The following is a 25450-nucleotide window of genomic DNA, read 5'->3' on the forward strand; positions in this document are numbered from 1 at the left end:
CCACTGGTGACTCGCAGGGGATGCGTGGCCTTCAGCCTGCTGGCCCCCGGGACACGCCCGGCTCCCATGCGGCCGCCGGTTTGGGGTGCCCGCTAGGGCGCCAGAGGCCCGGGCACCAGCGCCTGACCTTGAGCCGTTTTGTCCACAGCCTTTCCGTTGGCCTGCCACGGAGTAGCCTGTGGCCACGCTGGTTTATCTGCCTTCTCTCCTCTCCGGCTGGGAGACATCAATGGAGCCTTCCTTCCCGGCGAACAGAGGGGCCCCTCGTGTTGGAAGGGAAGTTAATAAAACTTCAACACCTAAGGAAGAACCGGAGAACTCTACCTCCACCTGAGATGGGGAGGGGAGGTCGGTAATGTTGCATCTAAAATTCCATTTACACATTCAGGGTGGGGGGAAAAAAGTCTGGGCCACACCACATCCGAGTTTTGTTTTATTAGACATCCGTGAAGACAGTTTGCAGATACAACCTTGTCGAGTCGCGAGTTGCCACAAAGTTCTGTGAAGCTTGAACAAGACCCATGTGAGAATCTAGTTCCTTATTCCAAGCAGACGAGAGGTATAACATTATGGCCAACAACCTTTATACTAGCCATCCAGTGAAGCCGTTTTCCGGCATACATACATAGGCAGCGTAATCACAGCTATTTTGTCTCTACAATGTGAAGTTCGATCGCCAGCTAATATTGCATTTTTGGCTCCTGGGTATATTGGTGCATGCGATTCTTGGCCACCCTGGCAGTGAACCAGACCTGGACGCTAAAAGCTACACTTGATCTAAGTATCATTCTAGGGGAGGGCAGGCTCTGTGAACTGGACGCATCTCAGCCACCGCTACGCACACACGCTCGCAGGGCGTCCCCGCTTTCCTCTCTGTCACTGGTCCGCCGCGGAGCACTGACTGATGCCTGCTGCGTACGGAAAGGGCAGGCACAAAGGAAACCCTTTGACGCTTCTGCTCCCAGCAAAGGTGAACATCGGATAACAAGCCAGGGGCGGCTGAGTGATGTGTCAGGACAACAGGCCCTGCAGAAACTCTCTAAGGTTAGAAAATGTGTCCGGGTGTACTCACCTACCCAGTCCTCTCCCTCGAGAATATTTCCGTGGGGGAAAGGGGAGCAGGGATGGATTTGGGGGGTGCCCCCTAAGGAGTTCCACTCTTGGGACTCCATCTCTGGGGCCAGAAGCAAGTCCAGTAAAATGATCACTCCCTCTCCACCCTCTACTTGCCAACACTTCCCATTTCAACCAGCTGATAAGAAGAGAAACAGACAAGGAGGCATCCTTCACGCGAGGCGGGAAAGGCCTTCCATTAGCCACAAAGAGGGGGACTTGACTATGTCCCCCACCCTCACACCTGATCCAGTGGGAGCTGGATCTGCTCCCCACCGGAGGCCTCCTCTGACCCTGGCGACCTGAGGACCTCATAGCCGGCGGCCCACACTGCGCCCTGAGAGGGACTGTCCCACTAGGACAGGCGGGCCACCTGCAGGGCCGCAGAGAGTCATGCAGAGTCACTGCTCACAGAACCCAGTGTTCCGCTCGGAGACTGGGCAGGAGAACCGACACATGATGATGCTCCCTTAACTGTAAACGGTGACCCCTTGGGAGGGGTGTGTGTGTAGAAGCGTCTGATGAAGCTGCTGACCCAGGAGGCCCATCCGTTCAGCGTATTCTGACCCCAGGCACCTCTGTCTGCCGCTCAGCCTTGCGTACACCGTCCATAGGGCAGTATCGGTACAAACTGAGGAGCCGCGAGCGCAGGGAAGAAATGAAACCATGGGGAATGAAAGGCAGCAATGTCATCAACAAAATGCAAAGAGCGTTTTCCTTTTTTTTTAAAACAAGAAAAGCACATTGTAGAAATAAAGAATCTGTACAATATTCTGATACTGTCTGTACATGAAATTATATTACTTAGAAGTAAGTTGAAAGGTCTTGTGTGTAGAGTATGGCTGGCCACACCAGAGACCCAGAGCAGGCAGCAGGGACACCCGGCGGCACCGGCCGGACGAGAGCGCCCGAGGCGGTTGCGTGACTAGCATCCCCTAGTCTGTGGTCCATGGGGTTGCATGTTCTACTAGGGAATTCTGCGGCAGGAGAGGTGACAAGGGAGACATGTTAAAATGACATGAAAATGCTCATTCAAATCTGCGTATCGGCTGTGAGGAGGGGTTTGAGAATCCCATGTGCACGGAAGTTGGTTCGCTCGGCCTCCCTCCGTTGGTTACGCATGCTTCCAGGGAGTTAACATCGGAGCGAGCTCCAGCAGGCGGGAGAGGCAGCTCCGAACAGACCGGGTGGGCTGTGATCAGACCCTCGGTTCTTTCTCAGCTGGTTCCGGAAGGCTGGAGAAGACTGCGAGGTGGGAAGGAAGGAGAGAGCGCAGACCCCGGCCCCACCCACAGAGGGCAAGTGTGGGACCGCTGCTCTTCCTGCCAACCTGTTCCTAGGGGAGCCCGGACGGCCGGGCGGCAGCTTCCGGCAAAATCCTAGTGAGGAGCCCTCCGAACGGCTAAACCAGTCCCCGCAGCGTCTACTGAAATCGCAGCCCTGGTCTCCTCGCCAAGACTGGACTTCAGTTCATAAAAGGGATAGGATCAAGGAAACTGTTTTCTTTTTCACTTACGTCTAGTTGGTAAACAGTATTATACCAGTTGTAACAGTTTCAGGTGTACGATATAGCAATTGGACATTTCCAGGAACCTGCTTTTAACCAGCACCCTCATGCAGGAAACTCACCGATCGGCTTTGGAAAACACCCGGCTTGACCCATCCAGTGTAGATCTACGAGTTCCTTTTGGACGGACTTTAAAACTGATGACTTTAAACATTTCATAGAACAGATTCACTGCCCATGAACTACCAATATACCCCTTTGGAAATGTAGGAATAAACGGCCCAACCCTTTAGGGGGTGGAGTGTGAGCTGGGAGGACGGAGTTCATTTAAAATAGGCATGTTTTCAAGGTGAGGACTGTTCCGGACTCCTGGGCTTGGTGATGGGAACACAGCAAAGGGCAACCTCATTTTTTCACCCGGAAGTCCTAGAATTACTGATGGACTCAGAAATGGGGACTCGGCCTTCTGATGCCAGAAGTGACACAGCGGATGGGATGCCGGGAGCTCCTTAACGTGCATTTCCATCGCAGCGAGTTTCTACCTGCTGAAACGGTGAGGTGTCAGCTCTCCCACTCACACCCATCCCCGGGGATCGGCCCAGGCCTCAGTGATTCTCCACGGAACCAGTTGGGAATTCAAATGAGAACCTGAAATAGTTCCCAGTGTAGGCAGTCTTCTCCCACCCGTGAAACGCGCTCCAACTTCCCACGGAATCTCCACTTCCAATCGCATGACCAGGAAAAGCAATGAACTGCAGTTGGGGGGGGGGGGGGGCGGTTTACAGCCACTGCCACCAAAAAAAGGTGAAAGGAAAAGCCTCAGGAAGATGGAGAATCTCGTCCTGCTCAGAGCTCTCCTTTCGAACCCAGAAGGACAGCCACAGAGCATCCCAAGTTCTGCTCGCCGGAGCGGTGTTGGGAGCGAGCTCATCCCTGTGCAGAGGTGTGCCGGCTCCCTTGCCGGGTGGGTGTTTCGCCACCGGGGCCTATGAAACCAGCTGCTCTCCCTTGGGTTTCTTATCCCCAAACCTCAATCTCAATTTCCCGATGCGCCCTCAAAACCCCTCCGTGCTTCTAGCCCCGGTATTTCTAGCTCTGGTCTCATCTTCCCTGCTGCAGTTCAGGTGCGCCATGTCAAGGGTCAAGGGCAGGGAAAGGATGGTCAGGGTTGAGGTCGGCAGATGCAGGTGGGCTGAGTCCGAGGGGACAGGCGACCGGGAGGGCCCGTCAGTAATTCAAGAAGTCGATCCCCACCTTGACGCTCTTCGAGGTGGCGACGTCGATGGCCATGGCCTTGATCTCGGTGTCCCCGAACTGCATGAGGGTCTGGATCTCCCTCCGGGCGGGCGCGGCGGTGCCGCCGGTGCCCGTGAGATCCAGGCGGAGCGTGCCGCACTTGCGCACCCCGGGGTCGGTGATGAAGCTCACGTTGTCGCGCTCCGAGCTGTAGACGTTGATCACGATGACGAGCTGGGACGGCTTGGCGGGCGTGTAGCTGCGCTTGACCAGCTCGCCCAGCGCCACGGACTGGTCGGCAGCGATGAACTTGTCGAAGACGTCGGTGCACCAGCGGGTGCCGTCCTTCACCAGCAGCTTCTCGGGCGGGTGCTTGCCCTCCACGTAGCGGTTGAGCACGCCCACCCCGTAGGTGAGCGGGGACCGGCGCACCTTGATGACGGCGGGGTCCAGGCCGAAGAGCACGGCGCCCTTGAGGATGGTGAGGCCCACGTCCTGGGGGATGATGATGCGGCACTTGTCCCCGAAGGCGGCCTGGACCGCCTGCTGCAGGAGGGGCGCCTCCGCGAAGCCGCCCACCAGGAAGAGGAACTTGACAGTGGACACCTCGGGCTTCTCAAACAGGTCCCCTGCGAGGGAGGAGGGAAGGACACCGTCCTGGCACCAGAGCCAGCAGCCCAGGGGACGGGGCGGCCTGAGAATGTGGGGAGTGGACACAGCCACCTGGACAGGCTCGGTCTGAACAGAATTTCTGGAGAACTGGTCTTTTAGAGAGAGGGGGTTTGCACACCAATACGCTCGGAGCATCAGCCAAAGCTACGGCTAAGTAGACACCCATTTTAACAGAGAGATGGTGGTCCTGGAAAGGAGTACTTTGTTATGCCTAAAGCAGCGATGGGCAACCTTTTGAGCTTGGTGTGTCAAACTTCGCCAAAAAACTGAGCATAACTCGGGTAGTGTGTCACTTTGAGGAAAAAAACATTATTTCGCAAATGTTTCATCCTCAGGAGCAGCAAATGTTTCATCCGCGGCATGCGGCCGCCTCAGCGGCCGCGTGTCATCAGAAATGGCTACGCGTGTCAGTGCTGACACGCGTGTCATAGGTTCGCCATCACTGGCCTAAAGGAACACGCCTCACCCTCACACACCTGTGGCTCTGCTAAGGAAGGCAAGGCAGCCTCCTATCAATGGGACTCTCTGGGCCCCGTTCAGCTGGGAGTGTCCCAGGCACCGAAAGCTTGCTCCTTTGATCCCTGGTCAGGGCACGTGCCTGGGGTGTAGGCTCGATCCCCGTAGGGGGCATGCAGGAGGCAACGGATTGATGTCCTGCATTGATGTTCCTCTCTCCCTCTCCCTTTCTCTCTATCTAAAAAGCAATAAAAATGTTAAATAAATAAATATTTTTCTTTGGTTTTCATAGGGGTTGTGATTTGGTAGGTGAGGGGTATGGAGTGTGCGGGGGCCCTAGATACTGAAAAGGGTCCCCAGTGAGTCTCCTGGGTGGCCCTGGGGGAGGCCACAAGGCAGCAGAGAGCAGCATGGCCAGACGCTGTCACCCTCCCGTGGGGACCTTTCTTGGGCTCACACACAGTTGCTTCTCCCAGCAAGGGTTGCGGTTCCTAATCTTCCCACAGAAAGCAAAGACCGCATTGCTCAGGGCCCGGGGCTAGAGGTCATTCTGCTACTCAGCCCCAGCTCTCTGTCTGGGAAGCCGAAGGGAAAGCGGGTGAGGACGGCTCTCCGCTGCTTCCTCCCTGAGGGCCTGTGGCTGCTGACCTGACTCCACATGCCCGGTCGGTGATGCTGGGAAAGGCAGTCCCGCTCGTAGCTCTGCCCGGGCCGCCGAGCCCCGGCTGATACTCACGCAGATGCTCAATGATGCTGTCGATGGTTGGCTTGAAAAGGGCGTTCATGGCATCGGGGCTCATCCTCAGCATCCCCTGGGAGGACCACTTCACGAAATCCACGCTGTGGGGTGTGGCACAGAGAGGGACGGGGGTGAGCGGACAAACAGGCAGACATGGCCCTGGCAGAGCAGCTGTCAGCTCCGAGCAGCAGGGAGGGGTTAAGGTCCTTGGAAATACGCTCCCCTGCCAGGCCTGAACCACTGGACGCTCAAAGCGAAGACTCCGCCTCTTCTGTTTCTCTTTGCCTCCCCCGTGGCCAACCTTCCCGGGAAGTGGGAGCCAATGTCTAGTGCAAAGGACAAGGAGGTAAAGGCATCTCTCTCTCGGATGACCACACTTGGATGCAACAAGAGTTGGATGCGAGTCCAGTAGAGGCTCGCCGTGCTGTTACCTAAGGCCACCTGTGTGCTCCGGGCAGGCCCCTGTCCCACGACAGGGAGAAGCCTCGTCCTGCCGGTGCCCTCACTGTCCCTGTCAAAGGGCCAGTGTGGAGCAGCAGGAGCCCTGGACGGGGAGTCAGGCTGCTGGGCGCCAGCCTGGCCCCACCGCTCAGTCGCCATGGGACCTCGGGCAAGCATGTTCTCTGAGCCCCGGCTTTTCGCCTGCAAATCAAGGCTAAGAGCACTTGCCTTACCTCTCTCACAGGGGTGGTTGTGAAGATCAAGTTAAAAACCACGTCTGGGAAAACACTCTGGAAGCTTCCCGGTGCTACAGGAACGCCAGGGACTGCGGAGTGCAGTGTGCCCCCGCCTGCTCTCAAGGTCCAAGGGGCCGAGCTAATGGTGGCTCCGTCCCTGCAGCAAAGCACCTCCAGCTCCTCCCAGCAGCACATTCTAGATGCCGCCCTGTCTCACGGACCAGGGATCCTTCCCAGGGCCTGGGCCAGAGGACAGTGTGTATGGTGTGGGGTGACCCACTGGCTGGCCGCGGCCAGTCTCCCCGGCGAGGGAGGCCCGGAACTGGGCAGGCAGGACGGAGGAGTCAACTAGACGCAGGTGCCTTCTGCAGGGGACCCGCGGGGAGAATACCAGCCTGGGGGGCGGGGGGGGGGGTCTGGCGAGGACCCTGCTCCCAGGGCGCAGCGACCTGGAGTCAAGTCCACTTTGTTTCCCGAGAGGAGCCGGGGCTTCTTGGAGAAGCAGCCGATCGCAGGCGTGGTGGGGAACGCACAGGTGAGTCAGGGGCACCCTCACTGACTCAGGCGGAGACTGTTAGAGACCACAAAGGGCCTGGCCAGCGTGGCTCCGTGGTTGAGCATCGACCTATGAACCAGGAGGTCACGGTTCGATTCCTGGACAGGGCACATGCCCAGGTTGTGGGCCGGATCCCCACCCCAGTGTGAGGCGTGCAGGAGGCAGCCGATCAATGATTCTCTCTCATCAATGTTGTTTCTCTCTCTCTCTCCCTTTCCCTTCTTCTCTGAAATCAATAAAAACATCAATAAATAAACAAACAAACCACTAAGGCCAAGGCAATGGGACTCAGGAGCCCACCTGAAGGGGCTCCCATTGGCCAAAACTGGACAACTGGAGCGTCACTGAGGATATAACCTCCATGGTTAAACATGCATCAGATGTGCGTAAGTCCATGCGTTCTTAGTGGGACTCCCCCTTGTGCCCCGCAAAAGGAAAACCATCATTTGGAGGATGCTATGAAATCAATAATTCTTTAAACAGAGATGGTACAAATGGGAAGAGAGAACCCAGGGTGTCCTGTCTTCCTGAACTGTGCGTGAGGGAACCGAGCCACTGGGGAGTTTCTCTCCGCCCCACTACCTCTGTCCCGGGCCAAAGGCAAGTCCAACTCACTTGCTCTTCCGCAAGGCGTGCTCCACGCTGTGGCCGCGGAACTTCTTGTAGTAATCAATGAAGGAGAAGGGCAGCGTGATGTTCAGCGGGTTGGTGCGGTCCGGGGCGGCCGCCCTTTTGCGGGACTCGAACGCAATCATCAAGTCAACCCAGGCGGCGGGACGCTTGATTTTGAATTGCTCGATGAAATCCTCTCCGAATATCTTACACAGGAGCTTTTCAAATTCATAATCGACTCCTAAGGATCCATAGGGTCCACCTGCGCCGAGAACGAAATGGAGTCGCCGCGTTAGAGATGGTGAGAAAGGGACCCAGACGCTGAGGCCACCCTGCTCTTCTCTCACACACACCACGAAGCACAGCGAGGATGCCACCTAGGCTCGCTCCCTCCTCACGGAGAAGCTGTCCTCTAGAGTCACTGGGCAATCACCTGTGTAAAGTTGGTTACATGTAAATGAAAGCCATACATTTCCGTGACCAGGAGCATCATGGTTTCCCCCTCCCCCGGAGACACCAGGGACAGGACCTGGAAAGCAGGCAGGCCTCGCTCAGCCCCTGGGGCTACTACTCCTCATCACCTCCCCGACCAGGAAAGAGCCTGCTCTTCAGTTTGGTGACCCAAGACCAGGGGTCCTGGGCCCTCCCAGAAGGCTTAGCCACAGCCCCGAGTCAGGCGTGTCGTCAGGCTTCCGTCACATCCTTCCATGGCTTCCAGGAGCCACTTTCTTGGCCAGGATCTGAGACCGGCTCCCTGGATGCCAAAACCCCAGGATGGAGGTCTGTGTTTTAAAGGACAGGGAACTGCGCTTTGCTTCCCAATGTTCGATAAGCCTCAGTGCCGCCCGGCCGGCGTGGCTCAACTGAGCATCGACCTATGAACCAGGAGGTTACGGTTCGATTCCCAGTCAGGGCACATGTCCAGGTTGCAGGCTTGATCCCCAGTGGGGGGCATGCAGGAGGCAGCCAATCAATGATTCTCTCTCATCATTGGTGTTTCTATCTCTCCCTCTCCTTTCTCTCTAAATCAATAAAAAAATATATTTTTTTTAAAAAGAAATTACGAAAACTTATCTTAAAAAAAAAAAAAAAGAAGCCTCATGCCTTCTCCTGCCGACTGTCCCACGTGCTGGCGGCAGAGAGACCGGGACAAGCGGAGAGAAGTCGGGAAGGAGGGGCCGGCTCGGGGCGGAGAACATCCTCCGGGCAGCGCTCACCTGTGGCTTTGTAGAGTTCCTTCAGGTGTCCCTCTGGTAACCGGATCTGATGGACGGTCAGGTCCACGGTGCCGCCGCCACTGTCCACAACCACATACTTGTCACCTGGAAGAAAGACACCAGCCATCCTTCACACAGACCTCTGGTCAACCCATCCTGAAACGGGCTGGTGGGCGATGGCGGGGTCCCCAACCCTTCTCATTAGCGCAATGGGTTTGCTCATTAGTTGTACAGCGGGTATTCATGACTAAAGAGAAGGCAGTAATGTCTGCGAGGAGCGACGGTTAGCATGGACGGTCAAGCGCCCAGATGCGTGGATCTTTAAAACCACAGCACTCGTGCCACGCGCTGCTGCAGACCTGGCACGACCCGGTGGACAGCTTCCTGCCACGTGAACAGCACCAGCAGGTGGCCAGCTGTGTACCTGAAGGCTTGTCCTGGAACCGGTGAGTCCCAGTCCCTACCTCTCCTCTGAAGAGTCTAGATGGCTTGAACACATGCGAAATCACAGCTCCTCAAAGAGCTCTCCCTGGGGGAGTAGTCTTTAAAAGCGACTGATTTGGAACGTTCTCCAAAAGGGCAACAGGGACAAGTAGGAATGCAGTTTTGCCAGCAGCAACACACACACACACACACACACACACACACACACACGCACACACAGTCCAGCAAAGGCAAGGACATTCAAGGACGCTACCTTCCTCCAGCTCGGACCAGATCTCGCCTATGACATTCTCCACCAAAAAGGTCCGGCTCTGCCGATTGCGCCGTACGTGTTCCTTAGCTAGTGGCCGACAGAGAGAAAATGATGGCGGGTGAGAGAGCGCGACAGAGCGGCCGTCATCTGCAGTCAGTGAGGCAGCAGCGTGAGCAGGTTAGGGACAGAACATTCAGTGAACCGCGACCCGACAATTACAGGAATGCAACCCCGGGAATTACAAATAGTCCTCCCAGGACGAGCAGCCATTGCCACGGGCCTTCACCGCTTCATCGCGTGGCAGACTTAGCCTGGACCCTGCTGGAAAGTCACCTGGATGCGAGCCCCATCCTCCAGTGACTTTCGGGGGGACGGGTTCCTAGAATCGACTGATTTCCTGGCTTTGCTGTCCCAGGGAGGAAGCTGTCTGCCAGGCAGCCTTCAGTGCACTTGGTTAAACAATTTCACACCAAGGAATTCTTATACAGGAGAGTGGGGTGCTAATCAGGATCCTGGATAAACTGGACGGGAGCCCTCATCTGGATCCTGGGTAAATTGTATAGGAGCCATTTCCTGATCTTGTTGAAGCCAATATGCTCTTTGGCCACAAGGTGGCGCATCTGAAACTGGCAAAGCCAGGCGCCAGTTTCCTAGCCCTACAGGACAACCCAGCGGTGACACCATGCGTGGGATTTCACCTCCCACTGGCCTCCCCACAGCGCTGTGAGGTGGACAGGGCATAAATCATGGCCCTACCTTAAGAGGAGGAAACCAGGTCAGGGAGGTTAGGAGACCAGTTCCCACACTGTCTTGCAGCCCCAAATTAACCCTCCATCCAGGGACCCTCATGCCTTTGAGATTTAACTGTTTACAGTGAAGTCTGAAAAAGCAGAACACAAATGTGCAGGACCAGGGAAGGTGCTGTGAGAGGGGACCTGGGAGGCAGCCGGGCACAGCCACGGTGGGAATTTGGGCAACTCAACTCCCCACCCCGGGCCTCAGTTTCCTCATCCATAAAATGGGTATAATAACACGTGGCCTAAGTTCCTCACAGGCAGAGCAGGGACGGGCTCTCTGATTGGTCCTAAGCAGCCAGTGTGACACCTGCTCACCGTGGGTGACAATGAAGGTGAGCACCAAGTCTGAGACCCGGTGCCATGGAGAGCGACCACCTATTTGACAGATCAAGGCTCTGCCCACACCTCTGCTGCCGGGCCCTCTTTAGTCCCTGGGCGGGTGCTGCAGACTTTGTCTCTGTCTGCAGCTGTTTATCCAACAAAGGACCCTTGACCCTCTAGCCTCTCAGCAAGGAGCAGTGTTTGCAAAACAACATCTCTGGGGGTTGGGACGGCAAGCACTGGGCCAGCTCTGAGTTCCTCTCCCGGTGAAAGAGTTCCTGCAGGCTGGTGTGGCTCAGCTGGTTGGGCGTCGTCAGGTGCACGGAAAGGTTGCAGGTTCCATTCCTGGTGCAATTCCTGGCCGGGGCACGTGCCTGGGTTGAGAACTCAATCCCCTCTAGGGGGCATGCCGGAGGCAGCCAATGGATGTTTATCTCTCCCTTCCTATCTCTCTAAAAAGCAATAAAAAAATATTTTTAAAAATTCTTACCCGAGGACATTTTTCTATTGATTTTTAGAGAGTGGAAGGAAGAGGGAGAGTCAGAGAGAGAGAAATGTCAATGTGAAAGAGACACATTGATTGGTTGCCTCCCTCACGGCCCCGACCATGGCCAGGGATCGAACCTGCAACCGAGGTAAATGACTGGAATCGAACCCTAGACCCTTCAGTCCTGGGGCCGACACTCTATCTACTGAGCCAAACCGGCAGGGCAATAAAGAATATTTATTAATTAAACAAACAGAGTTCCTGTAGGCCTAGGAGGGACCCCCACTCAGGCTTCTCTCCTTTCCCTGCACCGGCTCCAGATGAATTCTACTGCAGACCTTGCAGTGGGCATGTGGTTTCCTAAAACAACCTGGATGACTAACGAAATGGCATTCATAAAAAACAGCCAAGCGAAGCTAACAAGACATGTTCTGAGCTCTCAAAAAATTTATCCTATTTCCCAGGCAAATTAAGCCCATTTTGTGAAAAATGTGCCCTTTACGGCGCTCATTAAATCCTCCTGGTGTAAAATAAAATACCCACGGCAAACCCTGCAGTGCGGGGGGGGGTGGGGGGAGTGGGGCTCCGTTCTCCCCCACGGGGCCCTCCGGCTCCACCTGAAGGAGCCCCCAGGCAGGGGCGGCTGGGGTGGTGTCTCGGGCACCCCGCCCTCCGGGTACACCTGCTAAATGCTCTGCCGGGCCTCCGACAGCACCCGTCCTCCTGGGAGAGAGGTGCCAACTGAAGCCCAAGGCTGAGACAGAGCCCTGCCTCCTGCCCCTCTGAGGGGCGCTGGCCAACCACCTGGGGATTTAAAAAACCCTGAAGACGCTCTGAGCACATGGGGCCGCAGCAGAGTCCACAGGCACAGGACACGGGCGGGGCAGGGGGGAGACGGGACGGGGCGGGGGGGGGGGGGGAGACGGGATGGGGCGGGGGGGGGGGGGAGACGGGATGGGGCGGGGCGGGGCGGGGGGGGGGAAGGAGACGGGACGGCGGAGGAAAGGAAGCCAGGCTGAGCTCTGGGGGAGAAGAAGCATTCCAAACAGCTTTCCCCTCGGATTGGGGGGAATGGTGGGAAGAGCGGCACTGGAATTAGCTAATTCTCCTGGATTTCTTTTTATGAACAACTAAGGGAGAACCAGCAAGTGAGACGGGAAGCCCAGTCATTCCTGGTCTTTTCCATTGAAACAATGAAGGTGGAGAGTTAGTACGTTTGTCACTGCATGTGTTTTAAACAATGAAGGTGGAGAGTTACGTACGTTTGTCACTGCCTGTGTTTTAAACAATGAAGGTGGAGAGTTACGTACGTTTGTCACTGCCTGTGTTTTAAACAGTGCAGCTGACCTGGCCCGCAGCAAGGCTGCCCTCGGCCCAGGCAAGGGCAGGTCAAGCCCTGGATTTAAGGGGAAGCCTGCTCCCCACATTCCGGGTGACCCAGACCCGAGGTGCCCACACCGGGGGCTGGCGGGCAGGGGCAGCAGCTCGGGGACGAGTGAACTTTGTGCCACCGCCTTGTGGCTGAGGCTCACAGATTCCCCAGTCCTGGGTGAAAGTGCAGGCAGGGGCCCTGGGCAGTTACCCCAGGAAGAGGAACAGGAGAGGCCCGAGGAGATGGCCGGGTCCAGGGCCTCAGCTGGGCCTTGGGGGTGGGGACCACGGGAAACGTGGGAAGAAGGCTGTCGGGGGAACAGCCTGCGACAGCCCCGGCTGGTGCCACCCGTCTCCTCCGGGGCCTGGCCTTCCAGGGGGTGATGGGTGGTTTTTGCCCTCAGGGCCCTCCCCCGGGGACAGAGCTCAGGGCTGTGCCCCCCAGCACTCTGGTTAGCTTCCGAACTCACTCACAGAGGTGGCTTTGACCCTGACCTAAGGTGTCTGTGGACTCTGTGGCCCTGAACAGACCCACAGAGCGCTGGACACCCGGGAAAACAGTTCTGGGGACCAAGAGAGTGACGGACTTGCACCCAGGTAAATACGAAAGAGGAAAAGCTCCTTAGGGTCCCCCTTGAGTTCCCGAGTGTCCCTCGGCAGGTGACCTTCCCACAACTAAGTGAACATCAGCGGGTCAGGAAGCGTCGGTCCTTCTCGTCTGCAGTTTAAACTCTCCCAGGTTTATGGCCAAGACAGACAATGAGCTCATCACACCCGAGCAGCTCCAATGAGTGAGTCAGCAATAAGTCAACAGTCTTAATGGAGGAATTAATAACAGGCAAATGGGATTAATTGAGAATCAGTTAACAGACAAGAAAGATTAAGAGCTTAGTAAAATGCAAGGCCAAGGACTGCTCTCAGGACCCCCTCGAGTTTGTGGAGAGCAGTGCCCTCCCCCCTCCGAAGGCACGTGGGTGGGTGATGAACCAGGGTACCCACTGCCGGGTGAACCGAGGCCCCCAGGAGGGGCCAGGGAGGCGGCTGAGCACAGGGTGCTTAACGCCAACCTCTCTGGTGGCATCTTGATTCTTCATTACAGCACTGAGTGCATGTAAATGATAGCGGCCCAGAGACATGCAGGGCGGGAGGGGGGAGCAGGGAGGGGGAGAGAGAGAGCAGAGGTACCCTGTGCAAACCCAGCTCCTACTGTGTCTCTGGAGCTGTACCCATTGACCGCGGCCTTGCTGCTCAGCTCGATCATCTGGTGCAGCCGCAGCTTCCGGCAGTAGATGGAGGCGGCCTCGGGCTCCAGGGCGATGATGAGCTGCTCCGCGTTCTCGGGGGAGGCCAGGCCCGCCTGGAAGACAGAAGCAGAGGCTGGGACCTGGGCTCCCCGGGGGACGGCTCCCAGGACACCCCCACCTGGGGCTGGCACCCCCAGGAAGGGACACTCGCGCCCTGCTGGTTTGAGGAATTCCCTTCATGGGCCCCTGCAGAGCTTCAAATTGGGGGTGATCGGGTGGTGGGCCCTCAGCGGGGTCCCCAAACACCACAGAGTGGCCTAAGGAAATGTACTAGCATCCGTGGGAAACACACCAGACCCTCTGGGCCACGGAGCCTCTTGCATCTGGGGCTTAAGTAGTCCAGAACTGAGGGGGCAAAGTCCCTGGAACTTTGGAAGCTGTTACAGAGGGGACGGCAGGTGGCCTGGTTTTGGCTGTAGCAGGCCGAGCAGTCTGATCGAGTCAGAGCGAGCCCCGATCTCTGGTGGCCCAGGAAACAAATGGCCCATCGCCGGACCTCGCTAGGCAAGATGGGATTTTGCTGGATGGGAGTCAGACAGGAGGGCTCCAGGGCTCCGGGAGAAAGCCCCTCCTGGAATCCCGCATAGCGCCCCCTTCTGGAGGGTGGGCGGGGAGGCAGCTGCCACTCCCTCATTCAAAGCCGCTCTCCCTCCCACAGCAGAAATGCTCTGCTCTGACACCTGGCTTGTTCCAGTCACGTGCCTCCGGGAGGCTCGGGGACCACCCTTCTGAGGGTGCGCCGGGAAAGGGGCCTGGCGTGGCCCCTAACGGGTCCCGGCCCACCTCTCGTGGCCTTGACCTTGAGCACCAGATCTCGCTTGTGTGTTGAAGCTGTGCAGGCCCGTGGGGTTTCCTGCCTATCGATGTTTGTTGTCTTTGGCCCCGTTTCCTAGGGAACCTCAGATGCCGCACCCACTTGGTACAAGGCCCCAGTTCCACACCCAGCTCATGAGGCTTCGTGGCCTCATCCCGGAGGCCGGGGGCAGGCCTGCCTGACGTCACACGTGCACTATGACCTCTCACCAGGAGGAGCCGCCTACAGGCGCCGGTGGAGGGGGTTCAGCAGGTGCAGTAACTGGGCGGGTTGGGAGGCCAGGTTATGAGGGCAAAAACGGAAAGGACCTTCAGGATGCCGTCCCCTCCTTCACTCTATGGAAAGAAACCAGGGCTCGGAGAAGCAGGGTGACCCGTCCCGGGTTCCTGGGACGTGGGCCTCTGTCTCTTAATCTCCAAGGTACCCGGCTGGTAAGCGGCCGAGCGGCCCAGGCCCCGATCTCGTGCCTTGTAGACCCGCTCTCTCCTGGGTTCTCTGCTCTCCTGGTCTGAGCGACTCCAGCTGCTGGGGTGGGGCCCAGGCCTTCGGGAGGACGGGGACCAAACTCCCTGTGCCTCTAATGCTCCCCTCAACTGGCTTAAAGGTACAGCCTCTACCCACGTACCCCGGGACAGCACCCCATGACACACTGCCTATAGGGTACTTGCCTATACCGTACCCAAACCAACCAATTAATTCTGTCTTCTTGAGCTACCACCAGCGGCAGGTGCCTGGACATCTCCACTTTGCCAATCCCGAAGGCCTCCCAGCAGCGGGAAAACCCCAGGTGAGAGAGGGCCGGGTGGTCCTGAGAGACTAGAACAGAGTGACACATGCCTTCATTCCAACCAGCCTTCACGCTCCACCTGATGCTCCCAGTGACAACGAGGGGCTGCGCCCCCTCCGGCTGCTCCCACAGTGGCCAGGGAAAAGCTGAGGGACAGGCAAGAGGAAGCAGCCGGTGCGGGCAGACTCCACCTCCCCAGGAGGGGTCCCAGGGCTGCCGGTGGACTCCCGGAAAAGGAGGAAACACAAGGGGATCCGCCAGGCTCAAAAGCCCAGCCGTCTCTCTCCGGGTGGGAGGGTCTGGTGCCAGGAAGCGTGAGCTTTGTTTCTGCCTAAACACGTACAGTCTTCTCAGCAGAGGCCTTCCAGCCCGGCCGCTGTCAGGAGACCCTGTCAGGAGACCTGGGGGTCTATTTGCCCGGGACCAGGCCAGGGTCACCCGAAGCAGAAGAGTGCTCACTCTGCCTTCGCTAATCCTGCCTCCGGAGCTGGGACCTCATGGCCACTGTGCCTGTCTGGCCTCTCCTGCAAGAGGGTATGTTCTCCCAGGGCAGCAGCCAAGCCTTCCTGCCCCCAGCACCCAGGAAGGGCTCAGAGGGAGCTGCTAAATGAATGAATGGAGCATCCCTCCGGCCAGAATCAGGTTCTGCAATTTCCTGGCGCTCATCTCTGCAAACCCGAATGAGACAAGCATTCTGTCTATGTGGCCAAGGACTCTACAAACAGAGTGTTTCAACCCCATTTGTCTCCTCCACGAATGGGGCGGCAGGAGCACCATCAGAGCGGCCCCTCAGAGTGCTGCTTCATGGTCCCCTGCTGGGGGGGGGGAGGGGAGGAGAGGAGCAGCAGGTGGTGACTCCAGCGAGGCCAGGGGCGTGGGTGTCCACGCTCCCCCGCCCTGTAGTCAGCTGGAAAAATCTGCCAGGGACTGTGTTTACAGCTGAGAAAAATGGCCAGACGGCCGGCGAGTGCTCCGCTGGCCGGGCGTCAAGTTGCTCGGGCCCAGCTGCCCCGTCCTGGGCGTCATGGGGTGGTTCTTTTTTGTGTGTTTTTCTGATGTGACTATTTGTCACTGCAATTTGTTCAGAAAGGGAGGCAGATGTGAGCTGCAACTCTGTGCTAGATGATGAAATCATCTGTAGAAAAACATTTACTTAACAGGTTCTGGAACCTCCTAGAGTGACACATTTTAGGCAAAATGCCTCTGGAGAGAAACGGACTGTTTCCTGTCCGTGCAGCTCTCAGGACGCAGGGGAACTGCCTCCCATTCTAGGTCTCTTGGGCCTCCGAGCAGGGACCAGCTGTTCTTTTTAAATTTTTTTTTTTAATCCTCCCCTGAAGACATTTTTTTTTTTTATTGATTTTAGAGAAAGAGATAGGGAGAGAGAGAGAGAAACATCAATATGAGAAACATCAATCAGCTGCCTCCCAGACATGCCCCGACTGGGGATCGAACCCACAACCTAGGTATGTGCCCTGACCAGGAGTCAAACCCACACTGTTTGGTGTGCGGGATGACGCCCACCAGCTGAGCACCCGGCCAGGGCAGAACCATCCTTTCACGGAATGCTCTTCCAGGGTCTAAGGTGCCCCCGCCTTTATAAAAGAGAGAGGTTAACCTACTTTTTCAACAAGCGCTCGACTCTACTAGTAGCAGGTATTTTGGAGTTTCAGGGATGAAATAAAGAGCTCCGCAGCCTCACTGGCTGTGAGCCCCAGACCGCTGAGCCAGGCCCGGGACCATCCGCTCCAGGCCTGCCCTCCCGCGGGAGATGCTGCCAGGGCCTCGTCTCCTGCTCTGCAGCCAGGCCTCTGCACCCTCCGGGCCGGTGGGAGGAGACGCTCAGGTCCCAATGGGCTGCGCCATGAACTTGGGCTCAGGGACCCTCGACAGGCCTGGGAGGAGGGGCTCCGATTTTACCTGCAAGCTGGTTGATGGGCTAATGGCAGCATTGGGTGGGAGGGTTGACGGGCACACTCTTGGATCTCAGAAGCTGGCTGGGCCAAGAAGTGAGTTTTGCTCAGGTTCCGTATTGGAGTTCTCCAGAGAAGCCAATGTATGTATGTGTAGAAAGAGATTTATGATAATGAGCTGGCTCACGTGATTATGGAGACTGACAAGTCCCGAGGTCTGCAGGCAGCAAACTGGAGGACCAGGAGAGCCCATAATGCTCTAGTTCCCTTGCTGGCAGGTTCAAAACCCAGGAAGAGATCTTTCAGTTCAAGTCCAAAGGCAAAAAAAACACACCCAAAAACCCTAAACGCAATGTCCCAGTTTGAAGGCCGGCAGGCAGGAGGAATTCCCTCTTATTCTAGGTTCCACTCCCGCCTTCCACTGGTTGGGTGAGGCCCACCCACTTAGGGGGGGCAATCTGCTTTATCCGGGCTATTGATTTAAATGTTAATCTCGTCCCAAAACACCCTCACAGCAACACTCAGAATGATGTTTGAACAAATATCTGGACACCCCTCGGCTCAGTCAAGTTTACACAGAAAATTAACCATCACAGTACACATCTTTCTTATTCTATAGAATAAATGGGAGGCAGTGAGGAGGGAGAGTTGGAGAGATGCTAATTTTGGCCACAGGTTAGCAACTTCATTTCCACTTTGTCACTGGGACTCAGGCTGGAGAGACGGCAGAGAAGTCAGCCAGGAAGCTGCGCCCCTGCACGCCCTCTGCCCCCCAGAAGCGTGAGGCTTCAGTGCACCACTGGGCCGCAAGCTACCCGAGAGCAGGGCCGGGCTCCGACGCACAAGGCACAGGTATGAATCCAGGGCCTCGCCCCGCCCTGGCACTCAGAACACTCCCGGCCCAGGTTTGTGGAATGAATAAGTGACTGAGTGAGCAGGGATTGAACGGCCCTGCCATCTGAAAATCCATTCAGTGACTGTAAACTGAACACAGTATCAAATCGGAATGTCTAAGGGTCCAAAATTAAGCTGCACAGCCCTGGCCAGGTGGCTCAGTTGGTTACAGCATCATCCCAAACACCAAAAGGTTGCAGGTTCCACTTCCAGTCAGGGCACATACCTCGGTTGTGGGTTCAAGCCCCTGTTGGGTGGTGTATGGGAGGCAACTGATCGGTGTGTTGCTGTTGTTTTCTCTCTCTCTCTCTCTTCCTTCCTCTCCTTTAAAAATCAATTTAAAAAACAAAACAAAGCATATCCTTCGGTGAGGATTTAAAAAAACACTGCGCAATCGCGGCACCAAACAAAAGCTCCTCAGGCTGAAATCGGTTTGGCTCAGTGGATAGAGCGTCGGCCTGCGGACTGAAAGGTCCTGGGTTCGATTCCGGTCAAGGGCATGTACCTTGGTTGCGGGCACATCCCCAGTGAGGGGTGTGCAAGAGGCAGCTGATCGATGTTTCTCTCTCATTGATGTTTCTGACTCTCTGTCCCTCTCCCTTCCTCTCTGTAAAAAATCAATAAAATATATTTTTAAAAAAGCTCCCCAGTCCTGAGGAGACGGGCCTGTTTGCAGAGGGTCTCCGGCTCCAGAAAGCGAATTCCCTGCGTCCATGGATGCCGGTCACATCTGACTGCTCGGGACGGGTGACCTTCTACTCTCCGAGGTGCCATTTCGATTGTGCCAAACCCCAGGGGATGCCACCCCCCCCACCACCCATTTCCTTCCTCCTCAGCTGCCCCAGGGCCTCTCCCCTCCCCCTCGCTGCCTCCAGCCCCCCCCCCCCCCCCCCCAGCTCTCACAGCCCTGACACATCTGCTGGTCACTGCACCTCTTTCGTTTTCAGGCTAAAAATAAGCGCTGACCCTTTTCTGGGTCACACATTCGTTGCTGGAGGCTTCCTGTGGCTGGAAATGAGGGTCAAAGCGATGAAGCTGAGTGTCCATCCTGGGAAACACTCAGACCAGACACGGGGCCGTGTCGCCTTAGACAGCCGTTCCCGGGGTCCTGTCTTTGGACACGGCACAAACGCCACGGCCACGTCCACATCCACAGAACTGCCCAGGCTGCCCGGGCGTCTGTGGCAGCTGAGGTATGCCTGGGCTTCCTTCTCTTTAAAGGACTGCCTCTTTTTGGAACTTCCACCCTCTTCCTTCATCCCTATGAAAACAAGTCTATTTTTGGCAGATACATGGCTGAGCCAGATTCTCACGCTGAGCGGAGGAAGGGGAGAGACAGTCTGGGGGGAGGGGAGGCAGAGGCGGGGGGGCACTGCCCTGACTCTACCTGCCACCTGGAGTAAAGCCCCGAGTGTGGAGTCCAGTCCATGACGCTGGGGGGGGGAGGGGCGGGGGGGCACTTTACTACCCTGCTGCGCTCAGGGTGGATGCGGTGGGTGTATGACAGGACAGGTTCGTCCCTCTGGCCACAAACTCAGCGTGGGAGGTATGTCCCCTGGCGGAGGGCAAGAGGACACCTGTATCCGTGGTGACATTCCCCAGGCCGGCTCCGGCGGATGGCTGTGGAGACTGACGTTCAGGGCACAGAGTTGGCCGAGCCCCAGGGTGGCTTCCATGGCCCAGGGGGTGCAGTAAACACGCAGGAGCCAGCTCTGCCCTCGGATTAAAACCCAGATCGGCAGGACCAGCCTTTCTTGCCAGGACGTCAGGCTCTCAGGGAAGCCCTGTCCTGGCACAGCTGTCTGCAACCACGTGAGGGCTGGAGGCTGGGAGAGTTTGAGGCACCAGTGGAAGCGGGGCGGGGGTGGGAGGGAGGGGGGGAGGGGCAGGCACCCAGGAGAGATGGGCTGGCCATCAGCTCTGGAATGCCATCTCCATGGTGCTGTGTTGACTGGCATGCTCCTCAGCCATGCCCTGCCCTCATCCAGGTGTCTGCCACCGGGCAGGTGCAACAGCCCTCACCCCTCTGGGGTGACCATGCGTGCTCCTGTGAGTTCACAGGTGAGGCGACAGAGGGCAATAGACCTGTATTCCCCGGCTGCACCTGCACAGCTTTTTGCCCCGGCACCAAGCGGGTGCCCGGTCCATACCATGGGCCTTGTCTGGACTCCTTTCTCATCCAAATCTCCTTGCTTTCCAAGCCTTTTACCTGAAAGTCTCAAGTAAGTGAAGTGCCTCTGAGCCCAGTTTGAAATCTTAGCCCAGGGACCCCACCGTGGCCACATGACCTGGAAATGCACAAAGCCCCTCCCCGGCCAGTCTGAGCCCGTTCCTCCCCGGGAGGAAGCTGAGGAGCAGGAAGGCTCCTGGTCCCCCTGCCTGGGGGAGACCCAGCTGCCTCCCAAGGAGGCCAACGCATGCTGGACACCCGACGGGGGTGGCGGTCACTGCCATGGGCACCTGGGCGCCATCTGCCCCCGCCCCGCGCTCACCTGGTAGGCAGCTTGCCTCATGAACTGCTTGGCGGGCTGTTTCCAGATGGCAGGCACCGTGATGACCCATCTGACGTCGGCGTTCTCGAACTCTGAACCCGCCTGGTCACTCAGCTCCTACGGCCAAGCAAAGGGCAGCAGGTCAGGCGGACGTGGCAGGCCCTCCTGCGGCTGCGCTGAGCATCCAGGCTTCCTGCCTCCGACCTCAGCTCCACAGCCTCAGCACTTCCCAGCGCCAGGGAGCCAGGGCCTGGCGTCTGACTGCTCAGCAGGCGGGAGCTCCGGCTCCTTCACTCGCTGAAGGCGAGAGGCAGGCAGCTCACAGGCCTCTGGCCACGTGACAAGGTCAAGTGACAACTCTCAGGCCTCGGTTCCCTTATCCGGACAATGCAGACAGTAATTCCTAGCTCACATGGCTGTTGGAGGGATTGATAATTTTCTAAGCTGCATTTACTGGGAGTTTACCCTGCATCAGCACTGTTAGGCCTCAGCTCCAGTAATCCATGCAAGAACGCTGGCAGGAAGAGTGTAACTGAGCCCCTTCCCTGCAGATGGCAAACCAAGGCTCGATATGCTGTCTTTCTGATGGTTATGCAGCCAGAAGGGGGGAGAGCCAAAATCTGGACTCAGCCCCAGGCTATCTTGACTCTAAAGGCCAATGTCTTAACTACATTGTGACACGTGGTCTCGCATCTAGAACAGGGTCTGGTGGCAACTGTCAGAGTCGTCACTGTCATCTTCCTCCCCGCCAGCCCAGCACGTGAGGGGAGTTTTCCTGGTGGGACAGGAAGGACGTGAACGGCCTAAGCGAGAACCATGCTGCCCTTAACTCTGGGTCAAGGTTACACCATGTGGGTAAAGGGGATGGGCAGAAGCCTCAGAGGTTTCCACCAGGCCCACGCAGACAGAAGTGTGCCTCTAGCATACTAGCAGCGCTGACTCAGTATTTCCATCTGTGAAATGGGGAGAAGAAAACTAACCCACGGCATGAGCGGCAAAATTAAATGAGAACACACGCGGAACGTCTGGCGCGGAAAAGACCGCTGATAAATGGTGCTTCCTTCCTTCCCCTCCCCTCCTGTTGCCACGGTCACCAGACCTGAAATCAAAGCGGAATGCACACCAGGGCACTTCTGCACCAGAGTCAGCGTCGTGGATGCGGTTCGGTCGAACCGGCTGGTGCTATTTTTTCCTGATGGATGTCCTACTCTCCCTATTGTTTCAAATGGTTATCTTGGGACTGACCCACCCTCTCACTGAACTAACTTCCTCTGTGATCAGTAAGCTTCTTCTTTTTTTTTTTTTTAATTGTGACAAAATACATATGACAAATTTATTATTTTTAAGTGTACAGTTCAGTAGTGTTACGTGTATTCAGCAAACTTTTTTTTTTCTCCCTGCTTTGGGCCAACATGAAATAGCCGATTTGGGGGTTTTGTTGTTGTTGTTTTTAATCATGTGTTATTTCCTTGCGGGTCTGCACTGGGCTTTAAAGCAGGTGAGCGTGTGAGTGCTGGGACGGATTCTGAGCACACCTGCCACCACCCAGACTATTTTAGACTCTCAGCAGGAAGAGCTGGACCTGACTGATGGCTTCCCTGGCTGCAGGGGAGGCTACTTAGATCTGCCGTCCACCAGCCGCTGGAGGACAGCTCGGAGGGGAAGGAACCTGACATTGACCGAACGTCTCCCTGGTCCCGCACTTCCGCTCGCTTTCCTTCATGAACGAGACCACCATGCGTGGGACTTCTGAGACCTTCTACTTCGGCTCGTTCTGGCCCAACAGGCGACAGTCCCCTCTGAATCGCCCGCCTCTCAAACACCAGGCCACCCCTTGTGAAGGCCTCGCTCCTGTAAATCTCCTTCAACAGCTTTCTTCATGGAGTTTCTTTCTCTCTTAAAATATATTTTTATTGATTTCAGAAAGAAGGGAGAGGGAGAGACAGAAACATCAATGATGTCTCCTGTGGGGGATCGAGCCTGTGCCAGGCATGTGCCAGACCAGGAATCGAACCTCGACCTCCTGGTTCAAGGGGCCACACTGTTCCCCAGCGGCTGTACCGTTTTCCACTCCGCCCTGCAGTTAGGAGGGTGCATCCTGCTCTCTCCCTCCAGGCACAACCTAGGTGGCGGGTGCACCACCCCCACCGCACAGGCACCGCCGCGTGTCCTACCTTCAGCGCCTGCTCCTTGAAGTACTGCAGGGCGTAAGCAAAGATTTCTAGGGCTTTGATCTTCTTGCCGTTGGCCGCTGTCAGTTCTGTATCCAAGGTGAGGTCCTGGCAGGGAGAGGAAGGAGACAGTGGGAAGACAAGGAGAGAGGCCTTTCAGCTTCCAGCTTCGGGGACAGCTGCCTGCAGCTGCTGGGGGGCCATATTAGTGTTTCCCAATGTGTGAGAGGCAGCCCAGGATGGGGGTCCCCCAAAACAGGCCTGGAGGCAATGTCCTGGCACTGTGCAGGAGGCCCTGGCTGCTCCCCTCGCCCCCCCCCCCCCTCAATCCTCTGGGAGCGAGGTTTCAGGGCAACCACAGAGCCCAGGAAGAGAGAAAGGCAGCAGGCACCGCCGGTGCAATTTACATATTATTTGCACCCGGGACACATGGTCACCCTCAGAGCCCCACGGAGGCCTACATAATCATGCCAACTCACTGACATGCCCGACGCTGAACATGCCTGAAGTGTTCGTTCCCCAGTGAGCTGCCAACCAAGTCCCCAAAATAGAAGAGCTCCTATTTTAAGGCTTCGCAGCCTGATCCACGGGAGCCCAGCATCGCGCCTCGCTTCCTCGCCAGGAACGAAGCAGGTGTGAGTGCAGGCCTTGGGTGGAGGATGCTCTGCGGGATGCTGGATGGACTCGGGTCATTCAAAACTGAGGAGAAACATCCCCCAGGGTGGGGATGGGCAGTGGACGCCCCTGAGCATCCGGAACCACCAGGCTCGTTACTGCTGGGGGAATCAGTGGGGCCTCCGGATTGACCCCGCTGGGCAATGAGGCGTTGCCTCTGGAGTGTGAAGGGGCATTGAGCTGCTAAACCAGCCTCGTGAAGCCTGTCAGTCATCCTGACCCACCTGCACAAGCCCCTCCTCCCGGCCAGCCACTTCCCTCCCCGGATGCTCAGAAAGACACCCCAGCTTTTGGGCGGCGGCTCCCCGTCTCAGAAACGTGGCCGAGCCCCTGGAAGCCACAGGCTCAGCATTTTAAAGCTTCCTGTGTCCACCTGTGCAAGCTGGAGCCAGCACTGCATCCCCTCAGGCGAAAAGGGGGGGCATTTCTAGCAGGAGCCTGTCCGCTTCATAGAGAGACCATCACCCCATGAGCAGGGGGCCCCGGAAAGCCGGGTGCTGGTGGCTGGGTTGCCCATTAGTTCTTGTTTTGTCATCTGCACACACATAACGGCGACAAATGAAAGCAATCAGAGGAGCTCGCACGGACTAGGACTTACGAAGGCTCTAGAGCTGTGTGTTCTGATTCCCTTTCTCCTTACAAAACCCCCATGACGAAGGCACTGTCATGGGGGTTTTGTGTGTCCATTGCACGGATAAGGTAAAGCAAGGCACGGGGAGGCCAGGGACTGGGATTAAGCATCTGGAAGAGGCCGAGGCAGGACTTAAACCCAGGTTGTCTGCCCTGGGGTCCGGGCCTTACACACTGCCACCATCCTGACTCTCTGCGGAATAATGTGTTTAAACGGAAACAGTTCTATCCTCTAGCCCAGCCTTTCCATGCAGCTTGAGGGGAGGCCGTCATCGACCTGGACAGTGTGTCGGGAGCAGCTCTGCCCCGGGAATTGCCGGGCACTTGATTTCCTGAGCTCCCTCCTCCCCCACGCAGGGCGTTAATGGGCCACTCGTTACTTCCGGACTGGCTAGTTAACGCCACTGCCCTCATCCCCCCGAAGGCCCCCGTCCCCACATCCCTCCTTCAGGATCCCCTAATCTCCCAATAATCCAGCAACTGAACGGGGCCTCCTATCATTGGGTCCCCAGCCCCCCAGGCCTACGGTCCTGCCAGCATCCACTCTGATTGGTCAGTTTCCCAGGCAAACAAGTCGTGAAATATTCTAACATCTCCCTGCCCACGCGTCCATCACAAAGTGCTGTGTGTTCCACTAACGCATTGGGTGCTCAGGTAATTTCTAGAATCAAGGTCAATGGGCGTGAATTTCTGCCTGGGAGGAAGCCCAGGGTCCCTGGGTTGGAAAGTCCCCACCCCCACAAGGCCGGAGGGACCCTGGCTCTCCGAGGCAGAGGGCCTGGGGCCGGGGCGAGGCCCGCTTACCCCAGTCGTGTGCAGCTTCATCTTGAACTTCTCCAGGTACAGCCACTGCTTGGCCTCGTTGGGGTCCAGGTCGTGGTAGAAGTCCCTGGCAGCGTACCCGAAGCTGTGGAACTTCCTCTCGGGGGTCAGCAAGATGGTGGTGGGAGTCTTCTGGTTGGACACCCCAGGGTCACCTCCTTCCCACCGCCTGCCGCCAAGGAAAGGCAGAGGTTTGGCACCTTCTTCCGAAGCCCAGGGAAAGGCCCCAGGGTCGGAGAAGGCAGAGGGGCCCGCTGGAGGGGGTGGAGGAGGGAGGCTGTGGGCTCAGGACAAACTCGGAGGGGTGACAGACAACTGGACCTCGAAGGAGGAGAGGACGCGCAGGCTGCTCAGAGGCGGCCGGCATGGGCATGCGTGTGTGGGCAGGAGAACAGGTGTGTAGTGAGAAGAGTGACTGTATCAATGGGAAGTGTCAGGAACGACTTTGGGAAGGAGGTGGGGCCCAGGCTGAAGAGAGCTGAGGAGACAG

General features: G+C 57.1%; 1 protein-coding gene across 3 annotated transcripts in view; it reads right to left on the reverse strand.

The window, feature by feature from the left end:
- Positions 1-427: 427 nt before the first annotated feature.
- HSPA12A (heat shock protein family A (Hsp70) member 12A) overlaps positions 428-25450 on the reverse strand; it is a 113965-nt gene continuing 88942 nt past the window's right edge. For 2 of the 3 annotated variants that reach the window (XM_079793567.1, XM_079793568.1), the window contains 9 exons: positions 24943-25129; positions 22837-22941; positions 20663-20779; positions 13644-13815; positions 9483-9569; positions 8786-8890; positions 7572-7830; positions 5721-5824; positions 428-4485 (listed from right to left, as the gene is read on the reverse strand). In XM_079793567.1, coding sequence (XP_079649693.1) covers positions 3848-4485; positions 5721-5824; positions 7572-7830; positions 8786-8890; positions 9483-9569; positions 13644-13815; positions 20663-20779; positions 22837-22941; positions 24943-25129 — 1774 coding nt within the window. In that variant the 3' untranslated portion in view covers positions 428-3847. The remainder of the gene's footprint in view (positions 4486-5720; positions 5825-7571; positions 7831-8785; positions 8891-9482; positions 9570-13643; positions 13816-20662; positions 20780-22836; positions 22942-24942; positions 25130-25450) is intronic. The other variant, XM_079793569.1, reaches the window with a different exon arrangement.

This window comes from Cnephaeus nilssonii (genome assembly GCF_951640355.1).
Source record: "Cnephaeus nilssonii genome assembly, chromosome: 16".
Lineage (NCBI taxonomy): Eukaryota > Metazoa > Chordata > Mammalia > Chiroptera > Vespertilionidae > Cnephaeus > Cnephaeus nilssonii.